Below are 17,500 nucleotides of genomic sequence, written 5' to 3'. Positions count from 1 at the left end.
TTGTTCTAAAGGGTTTTGGGGTGACAGGGAGTTGCTGGCTCACATGGCAGGGCATAGAGATCCAGGTCACATCTGCCACATCTGTGGGCAAAAGTTCAATGCAAAACGGAACTTGAAGGCCCATTTGTTAATTCACCAGCCCTTGCGAGAACACACATGCCGATTTTGTGACAAGTCGTTTAGAAGAAAAGATCACTTGCAAGTCCATGAAAGAATTCACACAGGAGAAAGACCCTATCAGTGCAAGTGGTGTGAGTCAGGCTATCCGCAAAAACGTCAACTGGTTCTGCATCAGCGGAAGTGTCCTATCCAGAGAAGGCAAAATTTGAGATATGTAAATGCTGTAAGTTAAGGAAAAAGTATTGTAAATGCTGGAGGGAGGGAGAGAGAGAGTGAGAGTGAGAGTGAGAGTGAGAGTGAGAGTGAGAGTGAGAGTGAGCGAGTGAGAGTGAGCGAGGGAGCGTGAGAGTGGTAAGTGTGTGTGTGTTTGTGTGTGCGTGTACGTGTGCATGTGCATGTGCATGAGAGCACGTGTGTGTGCGTGTGTAAGAGACAGACAGACAGACAGACAGACAGACAGACAGACAGACAGACAGACAGACAGACAGACAGACAGACAGACAGACAGACAGACAGACAGACAGACAGACAGACAGACAGACAGACAGACAGACAGACAGACAGACAGACAGACAGACAGACAGACAGACAGACAGACAGACAGAGCAATCGAGTGTGCATGTATGTGTGAATCATTATACAATGGCTGGTACTTGCTGGTGTAATAATTACCTTTTTTTTTTCATGCTCCTGTCTGGCACTGCTAGATGGCAACAGTTTTGGCCAGAATTCATAATAAAATACTTGTCCATGAAAATATTTTCTTATCCTTAGAATTCTTTTCCTGGTGAAGTGCTGCATGAATAAGTTTTCATTTGCAATCTTACATATTTACAGTACTGCAAGGACTAATTACTATTCAGAATTAGCAATTTTTGTTGCTTACATTTCTTTAGCAAATAACTATTCTGAAGATATGTACAAGTGTATTGAACGTCATTATTGAGGTACCTAATTTTAATGCGACAAGTTTTTTTTTTATGAGGGTAATAGTATTTTCTCCCCATACTTTGAACCTTGCCTATGGTATTTTGCCACAAGATCTATTTGACAATAAAATTGGGTCTGAGAAATTTTACTCCTCTAGATATAATTGTTTTTAATACATTTTCCTTGTTACAGCAGGAGAAAATTAATGAAAATATTATCTAAAAATTAAGATACAGGTCAATAAAAATTTTAAAGATTTTTAAAATTTACTTTGTTCTAAGAAAACATTAAAGTAGCTTTACAATAGTTATCTTCTTGTATGACAAAAGAGCTTAGCAACTAGAAATTCAGTTTTGGAACTTGGGAAAAGAAATATGCAAAGCTCTTCACAATAATTTGAACTGAAAAAAAATCCACATATATCTATTTACAGCTACAATCTTTCTGGTTTGATAACAAGCACAAAAAGCGTGAGATTGATATAAAAAAAAAAAAAAAAGGTGTTGAGCACTCCGTAACATAGTATTGTCAGCATCCGTATTTGGAAATAATAATATCCTATTAACTGACACCTTAGCTTTTTCTATTAAATACCATAAGCAGGAAAAAGGCAATGTTACTAGTATTTTAGTGAGGGCTTTTTATTTATTTGTTTTTAACAAAGGGAAACATCCATTTACAAGGTGATTATCTATTAACCATCAAATTACCAGAGAAATACACTTCTACATTCAGAGTTGCCTCACGTTTAACAAGACAAATGAAACCAAAAATCATTCTGCTTTTTGCTGAACTTCAGCTACGAAGTTAAAAGAAAAAGTGTTCATCTAGAAAAGTTTCTGCAAGTTCAGCTCATTCACAATAAAAGGCAATTGTGTGACATGTAGGACATTGGTAAGCATCATCTTAACTGCCAACAGTAGTATTCTCTTTGTTTGTCAGATTAATAATCTCTCTTCTCCAGCATACAGTATAAAAGTAGTTGATCTTTGTGTAGCATATGAGCTTGCAGCTTAACTTCAAACTGGACCAACGTCAGTGTAGTTAGTGCTAGGCCTAGAAACGTCTCACTAAAGCAAGGATAATTATGGATGATGCACAATAACAAAATTTGTTGTTCAGTCATTTGTGTATCCTTTCATATCCTGAAGCATCTTAATTCATTTAACTAGTGTCAAGAAAAGATGCCTTTCTTTATTTGTCCTTCTAAAGTTTGGTGTCACTTAAACTCACTTATACCCTTTTACTTTTTGCAGCTTTTTAAGTACAGTTTTCATTATGATATGAAAATTAAGATAAAAGAATAGCCATTGATGCAATGACTCCAGCTGCCTGTAGTAATCTGACAATTTGAACAAGCTCTTTTTTTTTTTTTTTCTCCCTTCTGATTTTGAGTAATATTTTGTGTTCACAAAAGTAGGCTTCTGGTAAAATACATATTAATTTTCAAAAAATACTAATTATGCAACGTCTTGGGGAAAAAATGCAAAATCTGCACTTATTCATGCATCATACTGAAAATCTTGCGATAGATGGGTATAGATGTTTGAAAAAGTTGAGACATCATAAAACAATTCTTTTATTCTCTATATCCATACGACTTTAACAGCCAACCTGACGATTTCATCCCCACATTTATCTGAACAGATTTTTTCCCCCATACATAACACTCAGTAAACAAACACCTTTGATCATCTTCCATTTCTTTATCATGAAACAAAGTAAATCAGCTGCCTAACTAGTGTTGCAGCCTTCTACAAGTTGCATGGGGAATAAGGGTCAAAGACTCAAAACAAACCAAAGTGCCTAATTTTGATCTACTTAATTTTTTTTTTTTTTTTTTTTTCTTATTTCAACACATAACCATTCTGAGGACTTGAAATCATACAAGGCTTACCTTGGTAGTACAGCTGAATGTTGATAATTGGGACTTGTCAACTATATTACTTTGGAAATTAATAGGGGCAACATTTTATTACTGTATTGACATACCTATTAATAGCACCTTGTTTTACTTTATTGATGGGTCCTGTGAACTAATATAAGTAATGGTTTTAAATATCAAACTCCAATGTGGTAAAGAACAGTATACTTTATGAATCATACTATCTGTACAATAAAAGAAAAGAAAAACAAGGTTTAAAAAATCTGGACAGTATGTATAGAATGTTCAAAATACAGTAATAATTCCTATGCTATAGAGTTGTATTTTTGGATTCAAGTAATATGAATTTTTAGTTTTCCCCTAATAAATAATAATCTATCAAACTTTATTCAATACACCTAAAAGCATAAAAGTTTTTTTTTCCTTTTTTTTAGGACAGAGTATTGTAATTTTTTCCAGTACATTATATAGTAGTGTGTACTGTTGTCTGTTTACACTATATTAATTAAGTTCTTCACAAATGCAGACAACAGCAAGCTAATGGAAATAAGAGAGTTCTCCACAACACCCACATGATAAACAACAGTACAACTGTCCTTTGTAATTTAATAAAAACATTGCTTTATGAGCAACAAAAATAGAAATATGGTGGCACTTTTTTCTTCATCTAATCTGCCATAATTTTTTTCTACTTTCTGACAATACCTGCATCAATTAAAGTTCAGACACTCATGTTGTGCAGTGTAATTTACCTTGGAATGAAGACAATCAACCTTTGCTTCATAGTACACACACTTTAATATGGCTTTCAAACGCAAGTTGTGACCAACTAATTCATACACACAAAACATTACCATTTAATAAATAAAAAGATATATATATGCACACACACACATATATATACATATACATATACTTATATGCATACAAAATCATTTATGTATATATATATACACACACAAACGTATATATACACATATACAAATATACATATGCATATACCATACATGCACATAAATACATTCCAGACAAAGCTCCAAACAGATTGGCCACACAGATCAAGTTGAAATAAACCTAAAAAAATAGTGAATTAAAGAAAAATTCTTAACACTGAATTCATCTCTTTTAATCAGCAGTCCATACAATATGAAACATATTGACTGCTATTACACACAAAAGTTGTTATATATATGCTTTTCCAATTTTAGCAGTGTATTCCAATTCTAACATTCCTGATTACTTGTGTGTGTGTATATATATATATACACATACACACACATATATACATGTATGTACTTGGGTGTGTATATATATGTATATATATCTGTATGTATGTGCATAAGAATTTTCTTCCTTGAGTAAATTATGCTGTCAACCCACTTGAGATGACATTAAGTTCTATGCATTAATTCAGGGATGTTTCACAAAAGTTTTGGAAGATGTAGGTGTTATAACCCATTTAACAAAATTCAACTGCACACATAAAAGGCTTACAAGTGAGGATGTATTTCTCACTTGCAAATCATCTAGAGATTTATGCTTTGTTTATATCGAATGTCTTGGGCTGTGATGAGCTAGTCATGCAAGTGAGTAATGAAGATGGACCCTAAATGCTTAAAATATATCATGGTTTAATAAATTGGGAATAAACATGCAGATGGATGCTTTTATGCCTCTTTTTTCCCAAAATAAGAGAATAAATTCTCTCTTTCTCTCTCATGCAATTCAGAGATTCTGACTCACTATATCTTGCACTCTGTGGTACAAGGGCACAAATTTACAGGCTGCACATACAACACTGGGTGAAGTGTTATCTGGTTAATAAACCTACTGATGGGACTCTGGCAATTAGGGAGAAAAAAGGAAACCTTGCATGTTCTTACACCATTATAATAGTTAACAGGGAGAAGATGATGTCTTATTTTGATGACTAAATGAAAAAAGAAAAGAAAATTCACAATGATCATATATAAAAACTTTTCAGAGGCCCAACAGGTTGGTGAGAAGGCTTGGTGAGGTAATCTCCAGTTGCTCAAGACCCCATGCCTCAATTAAGGTCGTGAGTTTGAGGTTCCTGAGGTTTCATCACTTCGGGCAGCTCAGGGGGGGATGATAAAGGTGTGATATCAAGTGGCTCAAAATCTCCATTTTCCTGCCTGTAAAAGTACGAGTTTGTGTTAACTTGGCCTTGTTTCTTTTTTAATTTATCACTGCTGAGTACAAAAGAAAAAGTACTTGCGATCAATAACATATAGCATTTCAAAATCATCAGAGATTCCCAGTACTATTATTCTCCTCCTCCTCTAATGAAAGAAAAAAAGGGAAAAGAAAAAATACATATAGCAATTTGATTTTTTCATATTTTGAGAACTGACTAACTATTGTTTGTAGTGTTAAATTGAAGGAAACCACCACAGTAATTTTTCTTTGTCTTTTTCTTCTGGAGGGGGGGGGGGATGGTAGGGAAATAATAAAAAATAAAGCCATGGGGGCCTTTTTTGTTACCCCCTGCAGACATCACTCACTCTGCAAATGCACCAAATGAAATAATTTAATTAACTTTTCTGGTAAAATTGCATCAAACAACAACAAGCCATGACAACAGTGATTCAAGTCTGTAGCGCTTTATAACAACTCACTTGAAATAAATATTCAAATTGGTAAATGGGATTTTGCTCTGTGTTTACTTAAAATTGTCTCTCTTCCTCCTATCAGACAACATAACCCGTTTTCTACTAGAAATGTGATGAGAAACTAAAACTTTAACCCCTTCCCGACGGGTCACGCCTTTAGGCGTCATAACAATACGCTCAAAATGTGGTGTGCGGCTGTCCACCGTGGCGGCGCTCTGATGCAGTGATTCGGCTTGATGTACCGAATTCATGCGCTCAAAGTCGGCGCGTTGCCGTGGTTCGCCAGAACGTAGAGTTATTTTTATGTTTTCTACACCCGTCACCAATGGGTTAAAACTATCTAAGTTCATAAAACTTGCAGCTAGCCATCTACAAATTTCACTAATTTGATCTGAGATTATTACAGGGTCAAAAAGTTGAGAAAAATAAGGAAGAAGAAAAAAGTTGGGTTGTAGTTTAATTATACTATATCTTTACTAGTTTTCCCATGCCTGAGAGTTCTTCAGCCCCATATGCATTCTAAGCTTTAGTAACTTTACAGCAAACTGTGAACAGATTTTCCATTTACAAAGACCATCCCCATGAATTTTAATGTAAAACACAATGTTCAGCAGACATTTTAATTTTTAGTATCCTAACTCCATAAAGCTCCAACATTATATCAAATCACATTAGAGGATCATGATGGAATTTTATTTGGTAAAGCTGTAATCCACTCAATGTAAACCCTGTTATTGAAGGTTTGAAACATTTAAAGCATTACTTCCACCTCAACTTTTTGAAAAACGAAAAAAAAAAAAATTGTTGTAACCACTCATATAAACTGCAAATACAATAAATCTACATTTCATTCCTTTAAAAGTACGACCGCCAAGTAGTAAACACACATCTAATGCTGCTTCAAGAATATCTATGCAGTTTTCTTGACTAGCCTCTAATTTACCTTTTGAACTACCTTTTTCCAATTGGATTTAAACTCACTGCAGTACATGCAGTCATGTAGTTACCAAAGAGTCAATTACTAGGCCTACTTGACCTCACCAACAGACCCATTCCTTAATTTTTTTTTAGGAAATTTTGGTTTTACTACTATTAAAATTGTTAATAAGGTTTTAATAATGATCATAATGATAATAAAATAAATGTCAATAACACTGATAATCAAGACATTTTCACAGACAACAAAAGAACAGGGTAAATAGGTGAGAGCAAGTATGCTTAATAGTTGACTCCTAACCTATGGGTCAAAAGTAAAGAAAAAGGCCAAAAAATATGGAAATGATGGAAAGTAATGAAGCCACCACAGTTAAATGAAAATGTGACTCTAAATCCCCCAAGAAAAACATTATATGCATTAAGAAAGTTTCCATTATCCCTCCCAGACTAGACATCGCATACCTTTTCATATGCAGTAATAAGCACATTAAAAGTAGATCAGATTTCTTGGGATCCAATGCAACTCTCCATAAACACAAAAAGGAAAGCTACTTACCTAAATACAAGTGCAACAGTAGCAGGACTCTGAGCTCGTGCTGTCTGGGCCGATAGATTGTAGTCGCTGAGCTGTTTGTCATCGTCGAATATTTCTGTCCCACGTTCGTTCATTAGCTGCTGGTTCTCGGGTTCAACTTTCATAATTCCTGAGGAGAAAATACCATGGAAAGAATACTGAGACAAAATCTTAAACTATGGTGGTTTATTAAGCAACAATCAATCAGAGGGTAGCCTAGACACCTTTGTGGCAATATTTTCATAAGACAAATAAAATCTTACCATGCATAAATGCACTCAGAATCCGGGGTCAGATACCTGGATGCATGCACTCAGAATCCGGGCTTACACAATGGTGTGTTTATATATGCACTTTCCGTGAGTCAGAAAAATATTTGTCTTGGCTTTGGTAATTCATGTTATTGGCAAAGTAGAGCTTAGATTATAATCATGATAATATTTATAATTACAAAATCCTTGACAATTGTATATTGTAACAAGGAATTTTATAACCTGAAGCTTATATCTCATTATATCAAGCCTCCCCTGTCTACATATCTTCCTTGAACTGGTGGGAAAAAAAAGTGTAAGTGCACAGCAGCTTTCACTTACTTCAGCACTTAGCCTGTGTTACATCTATTTTTATCATTGTTGTACTTCTTTATATTTATATGTGGAGAACTTACACATATACAAAGTTATTCTCCTGCCCGTAACAAAGTTCCCCTAAAATTAACAAGATGCCATTCTTCTCATTACATAAATCTAAAAATGATCTAGAAAAACATGTAATTCAAAGATACAAACTATACTCTAAAGCCTAGCCATGTAACTCTCATTCTTTGCAATCGGGTGACATACAAGACTCACACGTGCACTCAATCAATTGTACATGTACCCATGCATGCACTCAACCACTCATGTGCACTCACACATAAATTCACTCACTCACATACTCATGCATAAACTCACTCCCTCACTCAGTCATGCTTGCAGTCAGTAACTTAATTACTTTCATCTTTAAAGTTTTAAAGTTGAACAATTACATACCTTGTATTATTTTCTTTAACTCCCTGACTGTTGTTGTTTCCTTGGCATCTGTGAAGATTGTAGTCTTCTTCCTCCGTACCATCAAAAACACATCCTGTGAAGCATTAGGATAATTATATAAAAATCTAAGAACACTCCACTGCTGCATCAATCACTTTTGGCTTGCAATAAATCTGTCAAAATCAAATTATGTGTAAGAATACACAAACAAACTAAGAAACAGTACATACAGTTAAAATGATTATTTCATCTTTCTAAGGAGAGATCGAGAATAGTCTAAGTCACCCACTGCAACAAATTGCAGAGGCATTTCCATTTATTTCATTTGTTGCTTTGTCATAATAGAAAAATTAATGTGGAAAAAAAGTATTACATTTTGTTATTGTCATTTTGGTTTATGCGAGTCTGGCGACATTTTGTAAATGGCGAAAATACTAATACAAATCATAAAAAGGTGTTCATGTCCCTAATTAAGCAAACAACATGAAAAGGGAATAGGAGAGGGAATGGTAGGCTGGGTGGTGACAGAACAAATATCTCAGACAGTACTAAATTCAAGATCACTACATTTGTTTTATGCCAATAAAAATGCAGGAAAACAAGTCCACTCTTTGATCAACTACCTTGTACTTTATCAACAATAATAATAATTTTTTAAAATTCCAGCTCTAACCTATTTCACTTACCTCATCACTTTCGGCCAAAAAAGTTGTGAAAAACATCACACCAGTGTTTGCCGGTTTGTGATTAGGACTTTGGCAACCTACCTTTCATTCCCAAAACAATGACTAAGATGTATACACATGTCAATTACAAAACCCAACTCTATACTGCCAGAAGATATATGGTGCATCATCTGTTCTTTAATTGACAATAAATTACCATGGAAGCCTGCTCATAAAAAATCCCCCCCCCCCCCCCTCTCACTCACTCACTCACTCGCTCGCTCGCTCGCACGCACGCACGCACGCACGCACGCACGCACGCACGCACGCACGCACGCACGCACGCACGCACGCACGCACGCACGCACGCACGCACGCACGCACGCACGCACGCACGCACGCACGCACGCACGCACGCACGCACGCACGCACGCACGCACGCACACACACACACACACACACACACACACACACACACACACACACACACACACACACACACACACACACACACACACACACACACACACACACACACAGAGAGAGAGAGAGAGAAAATGTTAGAGACTTCAATAATCTCTCTTTGAATTAATATCTACATTTAATGTTAATATTAGATATTTGCAATAACACTGACATCGTTAAATTTTACATATAATGTGCTAACTTCCTTGCTTTGATTGCATTCTCAAGTATTGGTAAATGATCAAAAGACCTACACAAATTCAATACTGATTGATTCCTCTCACCCTCTATTACTCATGTTATGTTAAGTATAATAGCTGGCCCAGGGAAACTGCAAGGTCAAATATGAAAGATAGAGACAAAGTAGGTCATTAACTCATCTAATGTAGCGAGATACACCCTGTTTGACCCACCCTTGGGGTGGGTCAAACTTGGAGAATCCTCAACCTACTCACTACATGATGTAGCACAAGACCAATCATAGTAGGTCTTTTGAACATTTATTTTATCAAATTATCTAATGCTACCACCTCCAAACCCCCTGGAATACAAGGAATCCTTGATGCATCACAAGGATACGAGGATGTAACCAGAACAACTACAACCTAGGAAATGAAGAGCCAAATACACTATGTAGTAAATGGGGTATAGCCCCCCCATTGACATGTTGCACAGCTAATCACAACAATATCAGGATTAGATAATATAGGGTGTAAAGATCATTTTCTTTCATATTTCATCCTGCACCATCCTGCAGTGAATACATTGTGTGTGTTCCAAGTGGGTCAGGAGTGGCAGCCTCCAAATGGGGAGAAGGGGGTCATAGCTAGTGCAACCCCCTGCACTTAATCAATATCTTGTATATAGTTGTACAACTCATTCCCCCCCCCCCCCTTTTTTTTTTCTCCCAAACAGTCATCCAACCTTGGCATTATTATTAACTGTTTCATATATTCACAATGTAATAAGCATGAATCTATTGTTTTCCTCTGCAAATGATACAGGTGAAATTATTTCTTGTTTGAAAAGGGACCACACCCTTCTCAGACTAGGTCCCCATTACTCTAGCTACTCCTGGGAATCCAGACATTCTCATATGAACCAAAAATCTTCCTAATCCAGAGGCTCTGCCTCCAGACCTCCACCCAATTGTTGCATTTCCCTACTGTGGGCTTTGCCCCTCAAACCTATTTTCTTCATTTCTGACTTTCTTTGCCTTGCCGATTATTTCATGTATCAGTGAGTGTAGTTTTAACTTTTCTTTGTGAAAGAGTCATTAGATTTCCTATCTTGGTGCAGCCATTATGCAAATATAAACTCAAAGCATTATGTGTTGCATGCCTTATTATTAACTTACTCTGTCTATTACAACCAAAGTTTCCCTTTACCATATGGCTGTATAGGACTGAAACTATTCCCATTTTTCTTTCTATTTTAACCAATACTGATGGGCCACGTCTACCGGCGTCATAACAAATAGCTCGGTCTGCTGAGTATGGCTCCATGCTACAGCGACATGCCCGAACACTTGGAGCAGGATGTTCGGCTTGATATTGCGGACTCCCACGCCCAAAGTCTGCTCGATGCCAGAATTTTTATTTATTCTCTTTAACCATCAGTAAGAGGTTAACCCACAATTTCCCTGATAAACCTACATGTCCTCACCCACTATCGTGGCCCAGATTACAGGGTAAAGGGAGGTTTCCAGCGATTAATTCCTATATATATAGAATGTAGAGGGTGAGAGGAATCTACTGATACCCTTATCATCATGATCAGTTTTGTGAGGGTATTCTGAATATTTAACCTCAATATATTCTTAATCCCTCAGTGATGGTATTATAAAATTCTCGGCATCATAGACTCCAGTGATTTGTGACAAAACTACATGTAGCAGAACTTCCCCCTCGATGTGCTCTAAGGCATCACCACACAAAGCCTTACCCAGCAGATCAAGTGGTTTGTTATGACAACAATACACATGGCCCGGCAGTAACAGGTTAAATAAAATTGTAGATAAATCAGTGTAACAGTATGGGTTAATCTTTAGTGTATGGGCACACTAAGCCATGGCAAATTGAGTATCGTGTTCTTGTAGAGGACAACAAGTCGAAGTCGTCAGTACAAAAAATAAATTGCAGACACGAACGGCGTCACAAACTGAAGAAAAATATCACAGAAAGCTCAGGTCGTAGCCAAAGTCCACTCTGGTGCTCACAAGTTTCAGCTTTATCTTGCAGTGCATACCAGGGTAGAGATAATGTTTCCTGGGAGGTGCTGGGGGAGAGAGCGCCCCCCCCCCCCCCCCCATCAACTCTCCCTTCCGGCAGTATCCGAAGAGCAAACCCAGTCACGGCATCTTGGATTGTGGAATAAATTTTGAGACGTGGAGTTGGGGACAAAAATGCATCCGTAATGTAAGAAATAATTGCCACCGCATGGAAATCACATGATCTTTAAATTATGCTTTGAATTGTGGCAATAGTCTACAGATAATTCATCCTTTCTGAGTTTATTGGTGATTCCTAAGCAGACAACGGAACAGTTTGCTTTACTTTCCTATTATGGATCCTTTACAATCATCCAAATACTTTTAATTAAAAAAAAAAAAAAAAAAAAAGAAAAGTCACAGATGGACAAACAAAGGACACACAACAAAGCAGACAATTACATTTTGTGGAAACTTCGCAGACGTCATTTTCGACAACATTTCTTAGAAAAGAATTTAAAGAGACAAAGATTTACAACAATTTACAACTTACAAAGGAACCCCCATATACACTCATACACACGCACACTCAATTTAAGACCTGCTGCTTTCACGTTAAAATTTACCGTCTGCAACTTCTAACATGTCATTTAATTCCCCTAAATTGCAATTTTCTATTTACAATTTACAATTTACAACACCGGCACTTACATTACCTTAGACAGCGCTCACCCAAGGCACCTTCCTCCTCACTTGGAAAATAGTCCTCCCGCTATTATCTCGTCCCTATTTTCCTCCTAGCGAGTTATTTCGGCAAAATAGGAAACGGCTCGAGAAATTAGCAAGGTTTAGAGAGTGTGTGGGACTTACCATGACTTTTGATTAACGGAGGTAAATAATCTAACAAGACAACAACAGAACTTGGCCGAGACGATGGTTCTTTCCCCGGCGAGGATGATTTCCAGGTCGGTTATTTCCGAGATACTAATTCCCTTGGTAGAAAGAATGTTTTATTTATGTTTTAGTTTTATTTTATGGTTTTGAGGTTAAAAACTCGATACTGGTGAACATGCGTTTTTTTTTCTCAAGATATTATTAAATCACTTTATTAACCCTTAGGTCTGAATGATACTAAGAGTATTGTCAATTATTAGTAATCTTATATTTTTCTTCTTCTAATTCAATATTTAATGTGTAAAAAATCAATGCTTATCTTCAGGATTAGTGTACTAGAAAACGGGATAAATGCGGATTTCCCAAGAATGGGTACGCGTTGCGGCGGCTTGGACAGCATCACTTTGATCGTTGGCCTAACACTACCGAATGTCGTCTTTTGTCTTATATTGAGACTTATATTTTTCCAGATGGATAATGCCAAAACAAATATTCGTATTAACCTGGAGAACCAAAAAATATTATTCTAAATTTTCTCTACCACATATACCTGAATCAATTAGTATATTACCTAAAAAGAATGAAGACTTATAGAACATCCAGCACCTCACCGAGCTTCCCGTGCCTTGTGATTGGCCGAGAGATTTTCAAAGCATTTAAAACCAACATGGCCTCGGAGGGATGTTGACGTGCGTTCAGCTCTCGTGCATTTTAAGTGAATTTTGTGTTCGTATTTAGATTTTTTACCTTAATGCACCCTAAGGTAGTGGATTAGGGATACGTCTACCCATTGGTGCTCCGAGTGGGTAAGGTTAAAGAGCATATCCTATTAAATAAGTGTGTGAAATACCATATGCCAAGCCCCCTGCGTAAGGCGAGTGTTGTGACGCAAAATATTGAAGAAAAACTATTTTGAATCGGAACGTTTTGTTGATTAACAATTGTTTAGGGATTTTGTGACGGTGAATTGTGAAAAAGAGTGTCGGAGAAACCATGGAAGACTCGAGCGAGGTGCTTGTGTGTGCTGCCGAATATATTAAAGGTGAGATGGACATTTGTGTAGGCCTATGGATGCCGTATTATTGTGTTTCTTAATTGTTATATTCCAAAGGTATTTCTCTTTCATTTATTTCATCCAAATCTCATTGATTTTACTATGAGTGATTATTTCATCTTGCCCTGTTCTTGTTTGGTAAATATTAGGTAGGTCTTGTTTATAGTTGTTGTGGTGCCGTATATGTTGTTTTGTTTACCGATAATTAGAGAGATAGTGGATATCTTACCGGTTATAATTAGTTATTATAATTGGTGACGATATCTTCCTTGTGGGCAATGGGACAATACGGAAATGTAGGATTGTCAAGGAATCGATTTGAATTGTGGATTATGGATCAAAATTGCATATTAAAAATATCAGTCAGAATTTTTTTTTTTTTAACTTGAATGGTTAATGTAAGCGGATTTTTAACACTGAGGACTTTCACCGTAGTGTTATTAATATTTAAGAAGTTTATTTATGGCACCCGGTTTGTTTAGATGCTTATTTATGGCTCTCCCACTTGTAAATACTTATTTCTGTAATAGTTAATGAGTTTCTGCATGAAGCAATGGCCAGGCTATGTGTGTATATATAGTATTTGGTTAACATTCTTTATGAGATATCCTCTTTACTGTCCTGAATTTAAATGGAAGATTTACATTCACAAGATGCATGGATGTGTACTCTGCGCTTACCAATTAGTCCAGATGTTATTGTGGTTGTTTTCCATAAGATCAACTCCAAAAGATGTCAGATTTGTTTTGCAGTTGTGCTATGCGATTGTAAGCTCTATTTATCCAAGAAGTTGGGATGATTATTAATATGTTAACATAAGGATTAGAGATGACCTTGATAGAAGCTGAACTACGTGGCACCTTTGAATCATGTTAATACATTTGGGGGACCAGCTTGTCCTTGTTTGGCCTGATGATGTAAATATCTAATAGTGTTTCCCAAGGGATACTAGAATGTGGTGTTTTGTGTGGGTATTTTTATCTCAAGTTTGTATTTTCTAGTTTTATTGGTACTGAATGAGGTCATAAACAAAGTAGTCTCTTGGTTCATTGTGTCCCAGGATAGGAAAAATAATGGAGTCTGAGGTTATCCTTTTAAAAGAGAGGAGGTTTCAGGAAGTCCCATAAATATTAATGGATGTAAATGAGAGACACACGATTAAAAAAAAAAAAAAAAAATATGCTAATGGTGATGCCCTCTGTCTCCCTCGCTCCCGCCCCCCCCCCCCCCCAGATCGGCTCTACTTCGTGACCCTCAGGACCACGGGCCGCCCTCGCTCCACCGCCAACACCCACTACTTTTCCATTGACGATGAGCTGGTTTATGAGAGCTTCTACGCCGACTTCGGCCCTCTCAACCTGGCCATGCTGTACCGCTACTGCCAGAAACTCAACAAGAAGCTAAAGGTAAGGTTTGGTTTCTAGTTGGCGGCGCCGTGTCTTTACTTTTACCTTTTTTTGTCTTTTCTCTTCTTCCTCCTCCTTTTTCTCCATCATTTTCTTCTTTTTCTCCTTCCTAGTTTTCTTTTTCTCCTTTCTACTCTTCATTTTCTCCTTCCTAGTTTTCTTTTTCTCCTTTCTACTCATCATTTTCTCCTCTCTACTCTTCTTCTTCTTCTTCTTCTGGTATGTCCAGGAAGGGGAAATGATAAAGCGTGCGTAAGTTCGAATTCTTGCACCTTTATTAATGGCGACCTCCATTCATTCAGTTATGAATACGGTTGCAGACATTGCGGTTACACACCAATCCGTCAGTCACGAAATGCCAGCGATTGCGTAGACCCTCGGAGTATTTTCTCTATCGCCTCCCCGCACGCCCACTCACACACCTATCTTCCTTACCCCACCCCCACCCACACGCCCATCTCCCAACCTCCTCCCACACGCTTTATTACGCCCGGTTGATAAGCAGACACGTCCAGGACACGCCACTATGTCTTCTCGAAACTGGCGCTCTTTTGCCCGTTGAAGGCGTAAGTATCAATCCATTAGAGGTAATTTGCGAGGCAGGTGCTCCTTGCTCACGAGACCCTAGCCCCCCCCTCCTCCCACTCCCTCCTTGCCCCCGTGTGTGGTGCTATTCTGAGTGGGGGGAGGGAGGAGCTGTCTCAAAGTGTGTGTGTGTGTGTGTGTGTGTGTGTGTGTGTGTGTATGAGTATGAGTATGAGTAAATGTGTGTTCCTGTCTCTTCGCAAGAACTGTATTCAAGCGGCGGACCCTCGTGTGTACCAGCAGGTTCATAAGCCACGCGCCGTCAACCACACCTGTCCCCCCCCCTCCCCTCCCCTTTATTATCTTGTGTGTACTCTCGGTATTTATGTGCAATAGGGGCGTCCTCTCGCGGCGCGCTGGTGGGACAAGCGCTGTGGCAGGTTGTTGCATGGGTTTTGCATCCCCCCCCCCCCCCTCTCTCTCTCTCTCTCTCTCTCTCTCTCTCTCTCTCTCTCTCTCTCTCTCTCTCTCTCTCTCTCTCTCTCTCTCTCTCTCTCTCTCTCTCATTTTCTTCTTTCTTTATTCTTTACCCATCTTTCTATCTCTGGATCCTTCTTAAAATGCGTGAGAATCCCCCCTCCCCCCAAAAAATGATAAATTATAATAACATAAAATAAAATGATTATAAAAATAGATCAATACAAACAAATATTAAAGTAAATAAAACGCGGTTAGGAAGCATTGCGTCGGATTCCCAGAAAGAAGTGATATCCGCGGCATTTTGGAGGAAAAAATAGGACAGGATGAAGCTGTTAGTTCGGCCAAGACAAAGACAGGAAGGCATTGAGGAGGAAGCGATAGCGAGATGCGTAGGAAACGAGGCGATTTGTGCCAGGCGTCCTTGCCGAATAGATGCCGATAATTAGTTTTAGTTTAGTTGCTCCTAAAACGGTACATGTCCACCCGAGACGGCGCTGGGGTAGGTTATGCATTTTTTTGTAGTTCAGTGTTTTCTCTCTCTCTCTCTCTCTCTCTCTCTCTCTCTCTCTCTCTCTCTCTCTCTCTCTCTCTCTCTCTCTCTCTCTCTCTCTCTCTCTTCCTCCTCCTCCTCCCTCCCTCCCTCCCTCTCTCTCTCTCTCTCTCTCTCTTCCTCCCTCCCTCCCTCTTCCTCCCTCCCTCTCCACCTCCCCTCACTATCCCCACTCCTCTATCTCTCTACCTCCCTCCCCTCCCCCTCCTCTTCCTCCTGTTCTCCATGTCCGCCGTTTTTGTTCCGTGCTTATTTCATCCCCTTTGTCAAGGTAAAAATAGACCGCCTTTATTGACGCAGCGCAGAATACAATACTCGATTCCACTGTCACGCTGAATATTTATTTTGCTTCAGTCCATTAGGCAGATGAGCAGAAATGACAAAAATACCGGCATCGCCATGTTTAACCTGACGCGGTGAGGATTAGATTTTGTATTATTGTTATTATTTTTTTTCCCCCTTATTTCTTTTGTCGTGGGTTTGGTTTGATTTGATTTTGGACCCCCCCCTCCCCCGTCCCTCCCCTTGTTTTTCTTTCTTCTTTTCTTTTTCTTTTCTTTTCTTGTTTTCTTTTTTTTTTCGGTCGTTCGTTTGCTTCCTTCGGCTTACGTGCCTTATTTGGTGGTAAGGCGCCGCGCTCGGGTTGCTTTCTCCCCATTCTGTTGTGGTTGTGGATGTTGTTGGGTCCTTTTTCTTGTTTATTTATGTTTTGTTGTTATGGTGATTATGATGCCTGTTCTTATTTTTTTCCTTGTTCTATTCCTTCATACTTCACTTTTTTCTTCTTATTATTATTATTATTATTATTATATATTATTATTGTTTTCTTACCCCATATCTTTAGTTTTTTTTTTTTTTTTCCGTGAGCGTAAAGAGGGATCTGGAAGGAGAAGACAGAGATTAGTTTCCCCATCCCCACCTATTGTGATTATTTTTTGTCGTGTAGGTGGAAAGGTGGCTAGTTCCCCGGTGATAAGAGCCTGAGAAAGATTGCCGAGTGTATCCCGTTCCCCTTTAAACCTCTCTTTCTCGTCCAGTCTATTTTCCTCCCAATTTCCGCGCGGAGGAAGCTGCAGTGCCATTTCGAGGCAGCGTAACGGCATCGCATCGGCATCCACTTGGAAATCTCAATGAGCATTCATG

General features: G+C 38.1%; 3 protein-coding genes across 7 annotated transcripts in view; 2 read left to right on the top strand and 1 right to left on the bottom strand.

Moving 5' to 3' along the window:
- LOC125028094 (zinc finger protein 436-like) overlaps window positions 1-497 on the top strand; it is an 8,249-nt gene extending 7,752 nt beyond the window's left edge. For both annotated transcript variants that reach the window (XM_047617423.1, XM_047617422.1), the window contains exon 4: window positions 1-497. This exon is cut by the window's left edge and continues 664 nt beyond it. In XM_047617423.1, the coding sequence (XP_047473379.1) occupies window positions 1-352 (352 nt within the window). In that variant the 3' untranslated portion in view covers window positions 353-497.
- Window positions 498-1,304: 807 nt separating this feature from the next.
- Window positions 1,305-12,419, bottom strand: LOC125027935 (elongin-B-like). The gene is made up of 4 exons (XM_047617105.1): window positions 12,319-12,419; window positions 8,110-8,203; window positions 7,061-7,208; window positions 1,305-5,091 (listed from the first exon to the last, which is right to left on the bottom strand). The coding sequence occupies exons 1-4, from the start codon at window positions 12,319-12,321 to the stop codon at window positions 4,983-4,985; spliced, it is 354 nt and encodes a 117-aa protein (XP_047473061.1). The 5' UTR covers window positions 12,322-12,419; the 3' UTR covers window positions 1,305-4,982.
- Window positions 12,420-13,006: 587 nt separating this feature from the next.
- LOC125028242 (dual specificity protein phosphatase CDC14A-like) overlaps window positions 13,007-17,500 on the top strand; it is an 86,079-nt gene continuing 81,585 nt past the window's right edge. For all 4 annotated transcript variants that reach the window (XM_047617657.1, XM_047617655.1, XM_047617656.1 and 1 more), the window contains exons 1-2: window positions 13,007-13,384; window positions 14,630-14,802. In XM_047617657.1, coding sequence (XP_047473613.1) covers window positions 13,336-13,384; window positions 14,630-14,802 — 222 coding nt within the window. In that variant the 5' untranslated portion in view covers window positions 13,007-13,335. The remainder of the gene's footprint in view (window positions 13,385-14,629; window positions 14,803-17,500) is intronic.

This window comes from Penaeus chinensis, chromosome 8 (genome assembly GCF_019202785.1).
Source record: "Penaeus chinensis breed Huanghai No. 1 chromosome 8, ASM1920278v2, whole genome shotgun sequence".
In the NCBI taxonomy this organism is placed as follows: Eukaryota; Metazoa; Arthropoda; class Malacostraca; order Decapoda; family Penaeidae; genus Penaeus; species Penaeus chinensis.
Note: the sequence above shows the minus strand (reverse complement) of the source record. Positions and strands in the feature narration are given on the sequence as shown.

Bases quoted from the DNA above. Each gene is read 5' to 3' on its own strand.
- LOC125027935 (XM_047617105.1), bottom strand. The intron at 7,209-8,109 runs GTATGTAATTGT...TTTTCTCCTCAG, and splicing joins GTTAAAGAAAATAATACAAG to GAATTATGAAAGTTGAACCC. The intron at 5,092-7,060 runs GTAAGTAGCTTT...GTACTTTTACAG, and splicing joins ACTGTTGCACTTGTATTTAG to GCAGGAAAATGGAGATTTTG.